The sequence below is a fragment of the Halyomorpha halys genome, unplaced genomic scaffold (genome assembly GCF_000696795.3).
Source record: "Halyomorpha halys isolate HHAL.00 unplaced genomic scaffold, Hhal_1.1 Scaffold1278.1, whole genome shotgun sequence".
Taxonomy (NCBI): Eukaryota; Metazoa; Arthropoda; class Insecta; order Hemiptera; family Pentatomidae; genus Halyomorpha; species Halyomorpha halys.
In genome coordinates, this window is record NW_027115931.1 from 291481 (window position 1) to 302225 (window position 10745).

The 10745-nt window shown below is 31.4% G+C and overlaps 1 protein-coding gene across 1 annotated transcript in view; it reads left to right on the forward strand.

Annotated features, from left to right (window-relative positions):
- Positions 1-1074, forward strand: part of LOC106689103 (mannan endo-1,4-beta-mannosidase) — a 3924-nt gene extending 2850 nt beyond the window's left edge. Inside the window, exon 3 of the mRNA XM_014433884.2 lies at positions 14-1074. Coding sequence (XP_014289370.1) covers positions 14-1021 — 1008 coding nt within the window. The 3' untranslated portion in view covers positions 1022-1074. The remainder of the gene's footprint in view (positions 1-13) is intronic.
- The last annotated feature ends 9671 nt before the right edge of the window (positions 1075-10745 follow it).

Below are 10745 nucleotides of genomic sequence, written 5' to 3' on the forward strand. Positions count from 1 at the left end.
TTTTCTTTTCTAGAGCGTGCTGTGCACAGCTAATGCTGGAGCCAACGGAAAAACAAAGAAGTTGCTAGCTGCTCTCAGCAACCTAAGAGGCAAGGTCCTGTCTGGAGTTTTTGGTGGCTACAACAACCACGGCGGAGAGATCGGTTTCTCCTTGGACCAAGCCAACCGTATAAAGCAGTATACTGGTAAGTCGCCAGCCGTCTATGGAATCGACTGTTCCCCCGGTTGGTTGACAGCTCCAGCATACCATGAAGCGAACATCATCGAGTGTATGCACCCTCAGGCGGTGGAATACGCTAACAGAGGTGGTTTCATCACAGTCAGCCATCACCTGCCCAATCCTCAGTACGCAGGAAACACAAATAAAGACGGAGATGGAGCCTTCAAGACCAATATAACAAACACTGAATTTGCTGCCATTCTTCAGGAAGGAACTCCTCAAAGGAACAGGTGGTGGAACATGATGGAAAAGATCGCTAAAGGTCTCCAAGGCTACAAGGACCGTGGAATCACCGTACTCTATCGTCCGCTCCACGAGATGAACGGAGACTGGTTCTGGTGGGGAGCTTTACAAGTTGAAAGTCAAAATGGAGAGAGACAGCGCCTTTACAAACTCCTGTGGCAGGATCTGTTCTACTTCATGCAGAAGAAGGGCTTGGACAACCTCCTGTGGGTCTGGTCTCCCGATCAGAGCAGACCATTTAAAACTAATTACTACCCAGGTGATAACTTTGTTGACATCGTAGGCTTGGACGGCTACGTCGACAACCCGACTCAGATTCAAGGATACGATGAGATATCTCGGCTTAGAAAGCCTTTCGCCTTCGCCGAAGTCGGACCTAGTACCACCAACGGGCAGTTCGATTACGATTGGTTCGTGAAGACGATTGCTTCTAAATACCCGAAGACGGTCTACTTCATGCCTTGGAATGCTGAATGGAGCCCTGTTAACAACAAGAACCCATGGGGGGCTTACAACAACGGAATTGTTCTTAACTTGGGAGAGCTGAGAGTGCGTTAACATCACATCTTTCTCTTACTGATCTAAGTAAAATAAATCTAATGATTAACTAATACTTGAACTTTCATCTGAACCTATCCATTTATTGGTCTCATTCTATTTAATTCGGTCATTCTGCACTTACCATTATTTTCTTATATTTTAGATTTGTAATGCTTAATGCTTTCGAATTGTTCAATTCTATTATTAACATTTTCAGTAAAGAGGAATAACTTATATTGCTATAGTAAAATGAGTTCAATGCGTAAACATATTTAAAAATCAATAAAATTCAAGTACTAGCAAACTAGATAGTTCTTCCTTCTACACTTTGTTGTTTTAATTGGTTATACTATTACCATTATTGTATAAACAATTCTCGATTCCATCTAATGCATTTATAAGCTTTCCATTGGTGTTCTAGAGAGATAAAAGATTTATTGATAAATAATACAATGTGCTAGGCCAATGGGCTATATGCAGAGCCCTCTAATTATTCATTCATACTATTTATACCAATTAAAACATTTTAATCAAATAAATATAATATCAAATAAATCCTAGTGATAAAAAAGTAAAATAATATTTGTATAACGCAAATAAACATGTGTGTACATAGATAAACAGGAAAATAAAAAAAAAATCAAGGAAAAAAAATTAAAGTGGACACAATCATACCTATATACAATATTCACATTTTGCCTAGAGGACTTTTGACCAAGTTTGAAATAAAACTTCATAATGTACATCGTAAGTGTATGTAATTTATTGAAAATAATTTAATTGAAAATCTAAATGTTCCAAAATAAGTTGATATAAATGAACTGGAGAAGTGATCATCTCGAGGGAAATAGAGGCAACCGACTTATTCACGGTTTACCTAATAACCATTCATCTAAGAATCATTTCATTTAAATTTGATATTTGCAAAAACAGGTGTCAGTTTTGTTTAAATTGTATTATTTGAATGAATTGATTCAAAATGAAAAGTTATATTCTTATAAAGGGTTCAAATGCAATAAAATTTCATCAACAAAAAGTTTTAAAAAAACATTGCATTTTACTTGCTCGAATCCACATTTTCTTAGTGTAACCATTCATACTAATCACCCTTACGCTAACAAGAAATCAGTGGCGCTTAAAGTAGAATCATGTGGTAATGAGGAGAAGTAAGATCGAAACTAGGGGCAGGTAGATATTGGAACATTAGTGTATAAGTAAGAGTTGACGGATCATTTCATTGTTTTTACTAAAACAAATACTAAGAGGTTAGAGCTAACAACCGTTTCAAAATTGGTGCCAGTCATAAGCTAAGCACTCAGCTTACATGCTAATTTCGAAACGGTGCCACCATACCCTTAATATTTGAAAACAGGTTGATTTGTCAATGATTGGCGCTTCCTAGAGAAGGTTGCCCGGGGAAAAAAGTTACTATTCACTGTATTTCATTTTTCTTTAATCAATCATTGTTCAACAAGTACAAAATTTAATTCTATAATTTAATAGTACTGAATATAATATGGTATTACTCATTTAGTTTTGATATTCTTGATGCCTAAAGACAATTATGAAATTGTAGAAAAAGTATGGAATACAACTTTAGTGGTTATATTAATTGTAACATTGAGTTAAAAAAGCTATATTGAGTAAATAAATAATTTGAAATGGTAAAATAATAATAAAAAGAGCTAATAGTCTCAGAATGAGTAGCCACTCTTTTGTTTTGTAGGAAATCCTTCGATAATGAAACTTGAATATAAATAAGTAAATAATATTTAATTTCTCAATTAAAATTTTCAGAACAAGCTTTAACATTTCAAGTGCACCCCTACACCCTTTTCACCTGAGAAAGCAGATTTTCCATATTTTTGGCCAAAGGCTACATATGTTTTCCATATTTTTTATACATACATTGAAATACAGAAAGAATATGTTTACACATAAAGTACATTTTAGTAATATCATATAAATCCAAAAACGAAACCATTGTCTAATCCAGATTCGAGATGAATTGTAAAGAAGGAGGCATAGTATTTTTTTTTGGTTTTAGTAAGTTATATCTTACTATATGTATGTACTATATATGTATTTTAAAAAACAAAAAGGGACAACATTAGAGAAGCTCTAAGCACTACCGAACTTTCAGTCCTCCCAAGTAGACCGACCACCTTAGGATGATTGTAGAAAGGGTATGAAATACAACTTTAATGGTTATATTAATTGTAACATAGATGAGATTGAGTTAAAAAATAACTAGATTGAGTAAATAAATAATTTGAAATGATAAAATATTCATAAAAAAAAACTAATAGCCTGAAGAATGGAAAAATGTTTTAGTTACCTAAATATTTTGGTTTATTTTGATAATAATTGTAATTACTACCAAGAAAGGCACGTTAATTCGATAATATGAACAAAAAATGGTTGGACATGAAAATTTCTGGTAAAAATTGAAAGAGTTATTTGTTTGTGACAAAACATTAGATGAAACTACATGATAAAGGTTTTTTTTTGTAGAAAACACATCGATTTTGAAACCAAAATAAATAAGTAATTGTTGTTCTATTTGTCAACATAAAATTTCAGGAAAGGCATTTTGAATGAAAACCAAAGGCTACATATGTTTACCGTATTTTTTATACATACATTGAAAAAAGAAAGAATATGTCTCACATAAAGTAAATTTTAGTAATTTCATATATATCCAAAAACGAAACCATTGCCTAATCCAGTTTCGAGATAAATAGTAAACAAGGATGTATTGTATTTTTTTTTGGTTTTAGTAAGTTATATCTTTATTTAAAGAAAACAAAAAGGAACAACATTAGAGAAGCTATAAGCACTACCGAACTTTCATTCCTCCCAAGTTGACCACCTTGGGATGATTGTAAGCTCCGGAAGGGTTTTTTTTATTAACAGGGCTCCATTCAGCGTTCCAAGGCATGAAGTAGACAGCCTTTGAGAAGCGAGGCGTAACTGTTTTCATGAACAAATCGTAATCATACTGTCCGTTTTTCGTATAAGGTCCAACTTCAGCCAAGGCGAAAGGTTTGCCTAGGTTGATCATCTCATCGTAACCATTGGCCGCCTTAGTTGGGTCGTCAGTGTACCAATCCAATCCAACGATGTCGACGAAGTTATCACCAGGGAAGTTAGATCTGATACCTTTTTTGGATTTGTAACTTGAAAATATTTTAGTATCCAATTTATAATTTTTTTAAAAAATTCTTGTTTGATATCAGACACTATGGGTACGTTAAATATTAAAAGAATAATAATTGGAGGATAGGAAGCCAGATGGCTCGGATAAAGATTTATCCCAGGCATATAACTTATCTAGGTTTCGGCACCATACTCCCCTTGGGGAAGCAGATGAACACTGGCAGTAGGCTCACGCACAGAGACTTATATAGTGCTTATATATGTCCTATCTGAGGGACAAATGTTCTAGACCACCTGTGTGTACTACATCATTCTGTAAATAAAAGCTAACAAGCTACTCCTAACAATAGAATTGAGCTATTTGCTAAATATTAATAGCGTATATTCGCAAATACATGGAACAATATCTGCGTAAAAATCTGTCAGTTTTATTTAGATAAGTTTAAATTTGTTCATAATATTTTTATTAAATTCCATTAATATGGTAACCAGAAGTGTATAGGTGCTTTATATATATTTTATTTTATACCAGATCGGCCTGGTATGGGCATTACATGGTTGATATAACCGTAAGATTATATATATATTTTTTTAACAGTTGATGATGATGGGGGGGGGGGGATGTATAGCCTCGTACAAAAGACACCCCAACTATATACAATGTTGTTATTAAAAGAAGAAAAATAAATAAATAAATAGATGAGAGTAATGCTTCTTAATAAAAGGGGAATGTAAAATTAATAATAAAAAATAATGATTTTTGTACACTTAAATAAAACAAACAATGCCCTCTAATAGTAAAAAGAAACAAGTTCATTGGAAAAAGGGACGAGAGAAGAAAATAGAAAAAATAATAATAATAATAATGAATAAATAAATTGAATAATAATAAAAAGTAAAATAAAGGTAGTGTGACTATGAATTAATTTTATATTTATTAAAATGTATAAAAGAATGTCCTGCACCAGTCTAGGCTTATGTCTTCGGGTTGAGGTTGGGTTTCCAAGGTTGTAGGTCACTGTTCCTTTAACTGTCGGCAACTGGGAGTGGAACTTCATGAACCGTTTTTTGATGTAATCCTTTATTGACTCCATATGTAATTCGCGATGCAATTAGCTATTTCTTATGAACCAATGAGCATTTACTGCGATTCTTAGGACACTTTGAAAAGATTGTAGTTTTTTCCTTTTCGTGAAGGATGCCGCTTCCCAGACTTCACAGCCGTACATCAACAGTGGCCTGAGAATTGTTTTAAATATAAGAACAGTTGTTTCTGGTTTTAGTTTGGAATTTCTGTTTAGGATAGGATATAGCATTGCTATCCTTGCGTAAGTTTGATGTTGATATGATGATTCCAGGTAGTTCGGCGATCTAGGCGAATTTCCAGGTATCTTACTGTTTCACTGGCAGGATTCCATTTAACATTTTTTACTTTGAGGATTAGATCCGGTGGGCGTCGGAGAGTAAAAACTTTTGAGTTACATTTTTCAATGTTCAAGCTAATCATCCATTTAGTGAAATATTGTTCTAGATCATTAAGGTGACTTTGCAAAGTGTTTCTAGCTATTATTATGTCATCATGTTGAGAGAACATAGCTGTTTCGTCAGCGAACATAGCTATGGAGGAGTGTGTGGACTGGACGATGCCGTAAAGGTAAAAGTTGAACAAAATGGGAGAAAGGACTGAACCTTGTGGAGTACTGGCATGGATTTGTCTAAGGGTTGAATTCTTGTTATTAATTCTAACTGAAAATGTACTACCATAAGTGTATAGGTAGACTAATATATTTTCAAAATGTGCGATTAATTCCATAATATTCTTGTCGAGATTGGATGGAGAGAAATCAACTGATTCATCCAAGCTGAAAAAATAACTAATGTTAAGTAGAAACTAATATTCTGAAATATTGAATATACTTTTTTCTTTTTGATTTACATAAATCTTTATATTTGTCGACTATTTTGCTACAATGACGGTCTATCCGTAATTGCGAACTAATATTATTTTAAATTATTGTGGTTACAATATTTTTAGATCGAGAAACTATCTTTCTATGTGTATATAGATTAATAAATTATTAGGTTTATATGTTTATTCGCTTGAAACATTATAATTAATTCGATCCTTATATCTAGGAAATAAAAGTTAAAATATTTATGATGGTCGCTATCACGTTTATTAGTATTTTCCATAAATTATTTAGCATAAAAACAATTCAACAAATTTTCTTGCTTTAAATCTAAAGTTATAAGCTTAAAACTAATACTTTTAGAAAATTATGATGTTCAAACTGTGGTAAGAATATTTTATTAAATCTTTTTTCTAGTTTAACAATATAATTTATAATATGTATTATATATCCGTACGTATATCCACTTATACGCCACTTAAACATGTATGCGGATTGATATCTGAGATAGATACAAATTGATATTGGGATATAATTGAATCACATACCCCAATAAAAATAGGACAATATTTTTGGAAGGAATTTTGTAATTGTTTAAAATTTGTACTTGAAATTTTTCTATTCAAAAACAAATATACTGGCAAATTATTGACCTTCCGCCGGGTGGATGTTTATCGGCCAACTTTCAGGAACAGTTCTGAATTACTTTAGCGATAATACATTTATTCGGTCAAATATAAAACCTCCATTTCTCCATTACATCTTCATGACATGACATTTCCATACAACGACATATTCAACGATTTAAGGTTTTTTAAATTTTTGATGTCCTGAAATATATATTGCATGATTGAAGGTATGATTATGGATAATTTCATGACAATAATATAAATTTTAAGTAATATTGTAATTTAGTTTTGTGACAATTATGATTATGTTTTTTTTTAATTGTTAAATATAAATGAAAAAGGCAATGGAAAGTTCTAAATTTTTAAATGAATTATAAAAGACAAGAAATTAGACTGGCTAAGATAAAGAATCTGAATTCATGTTATCCTTTTTTTGGCATCCGATATTTTTTCTTTTTTTTTAAACAACGAGATTGTCAAATCGGAAAGTGGGAGACTTTTTTACCAATTGATGAATGGTGTCACCACTAAATATAACTTTTTGCTCAAAGAGGATAATGAATTCTATTCTGAAGAAGAATGTCAGCATATAGATTTTATACTTGAAGAGAGTATATTTTATTGCCAAAGACTTTAACAAATATATAGTGAATGTGCCTGTCGGTTCGTGTGCATATGGATTCTAACCGAAGCAATGGTATGGAATAACTTCCGTCTCTTCTCAAGCTAAGGTGTTAATTTCATGTTCAAAATGTTTTATTTGCTATGGTGGAGTCAGGCGAGGATGTCTCAGCATTGTATGGTAGAATTAGAGCCAAAGATATAGTTGAAAGGTAATATTTTCTCTTGTCAATACAAATATAGCTCAAGTTATAATAACTTGATTGGATTTATAATGAATTTTTGTTTAATCCGTACATTTATAACTGAGCATGGGTTCGAATTCCCTATTTACAAAACGTCTTGTGAGGTCACGTAATAACCTTATTTTTCATTTACATTTGAGCTTTATATTGTGTCTTGTTCTACGCCAGCAACAATAGATCTAAATGATAAATGCAAAGAAAGGCCTGATTGGACTCCTCACTAGTTAGTTTTCACTAAGCTCATGCATGATGCATCAGTACGCACAGCTTGTGTACATCGTGATGAGGCTTAGTTCATAATATATTTGAATGTATAAAATCATAAAATAAAGTATAAAATCATTATATTAATTTCAAATAAACAGTTTGTCATAGTTAAAATATTGTGTGACATTTATTAATAATTAACAACATAGTTTACAATATTAATAGCCATTTTTTCTGGTCATTATGTTATAGAATATTGACATAAATATCCCGCATAAAGATTGCTTGAAAGTTTATAGTTTTGTTATGAGCATTTTACATTGTTCTTGAAAAACGGTTAACAGTGTTTAGAATATATAAGCACCCATGCCGAACTTTCGAATGTTGACATATTTCAAAGTATAAAACAATCCATTGTATTATTTAAATAATGATAACGATTGTTTGAAACTCTTTCGTTTATAATCAACTACATTTACCACAGCTTCAAAATAATGTCACTCTCTCGACTAACACCGAATGAAACATCATGAACAAGACGGATTGTGAAAGAGTTGTTTGACAGATTATTTTTGCTAATGAGAACGTCTTTGTTTATAAATAATTCTATCATTCGTCCATTGCCATATTTATTTTTCAATTTTTCATGTTAAGCAGAATTATGGACCTCCCAAGAGATCAAAGTATTGGTTTGTCCTTTTCAATGACCGAAATAACGCAAAATAGTGTGGAAAAGAAAATTTTTAAATAAATATATTTTTTTTATGGATTATCAACTATATGACATATAGTTTATATTATTACGAGTTTATATTATTTTTATTTAAAATAAATATTAGTTGTAGTTTGTATTTAAGGTGTGTTTTATTTATGATAAAGAGGGGAATAATATGAAAGAAAAAAAGAGGAAAGTCACTTTGGATTGTAGGAGAACATATGAAAAAAAGGATAAAAAAGGAAGAAAGAGAAAAAAGGGGGATTAACAAAATTAATTAAAATTATAAAGCATAGAAAAAAGAATAAAATGTTAATAGAACCAAAGCAATGAAACAAAAAAATAAAAAAATAAGCCATATACTATTATTATATATTGTTTACTTGTTATGACTATATATTGTAATATTAAAAAAAATTGTCTGATTAGATTTGAATAGGTATGCTGTATAGCTAGCAACCCAATGAAGTTGAACAGCACATCTTTGTTATGTTTGAATAAAGTATTTCTTTCTCTACTCAGGTTAAGTCTCAACACTTTTCATTATTTCTTTAACAGTCCAACATATTGGCAGATTCGGCCTTTCTCAAGGACAATCTAACAACTATCAGCTTTTATTATACATTAAATTTTAACATCTTAATTATTAATAATTTAACATACCTTAAATATAAATTTACACACAATTGAAATATTTAAAAACTTTTTGCAGGCTTTTCCGACCAGGTCATTAATATCAGCCAATCAACCTATGAAACAGTAAATTAATAGGGAATCATATTAATTTATTAATAAGCTTGGCTTAGCTTATATCTAGTAATCTATTTTATCACGATTTCATTAATTTTTAAAACTTTTAATTAAAGAACAACTGAACCCTATCACTTTCTTATCAAAAAAACTATTGTTAACCTTCCAATACACTCAGGTAAGGCTCCTAATTGATTTATTTCAAATTGTATTTTGGTCTAAATTTTTATTTCTGTTAGTATTAAAATTCATACACACGATACTTATAAATAGTAACATAAAATTTACTCATATTTTTCATTACTTAATTTTGCTTAAAATCTGCATAGTGTTGGTTCAAATTTCTCGTGACTGTTTTAAAATTCACTGTATAATTGATGTTCTGTAATACATAAATAGACTTAAGTTTTATACTTTTGAACATATGATTTTCTTTATTATATTGTCCAAGTCAAATTTCTGTTAGTTTTAAGCAGCGTGCTGCAGTAGAGCTGTTTTATTGGGATCCTTATTTTTTATATCATTTCTGTGTTGATACATTCTAACACCGAATAATTGCTTAGTTTCACATATTTTTCATATTCATCACAGCTGAACAACTTAAACAAGGAATTTTATATATCAATCGTGACTGACTTTTTGAATCAAATTTGTCATTTAATTTGCTATAATAATTTTTATTGAAAAGATTATATATAAAATACGACAATATTTAGCTTTTATCAAAAAGGGAAATAAATACATTTCATCATTCTAAACTAGAGGTAGCCTCCAGTCTTGGAATCTTGGAATCTCAGTCCTTGGATACTGGCAAAGATGGTCTGGTTTAAGGAACATTGACATAGTAGCATAGAGGTTGCCACTGTAGGGCAGGTTGGGACGCTTGTTCACTCCCGATAGTCCTCTAGTTGGTATCGTGCAGCAAATAAAAATAAATTTGGAAGTCAAATATATAAAGATATATAAGTCAAATATTCACATTTCAAAATTGAACCACACGTTAGAGAGAGAACAGTAGAAGGGAGAACGTTAGAACCCTAGTCTATTATACAACGGTTAGTAATTATTACAGCGTCTTCATCTTCTTTGTTACTAATAGAGCGTCTTCATTCTCAGTGTCTTCATCTTCGTCTAGAGGGGACATTTCTGGCTACTCTTTGGGAAATAATTGAATACTGTGGTAACGTCGTCTTCCTTGCGAAAACAATGCAGCTTAAACCGACAGCCTCCATGCCTTGTAAGAACCATTTCAAGAAAGGAGTATCGGGACTGAACGGAAGAAAAGTAATTTGGCAATTGATGTTTTACATACCTTGAGAAGGTGTAGGAAAATTTTCATGAAATTCGTGAGTAATCTAAACAATATTGTTCAGATAGGTTAGCAATGTATTATCTGACATAGATAACTTTCTGTTAATTCTGTGTCCATCTTCTGTCAACATAACACATACTAATATTTATTATAATTACGAGAGATAGTTGACCGTGGATGATGAATGAGGAGAA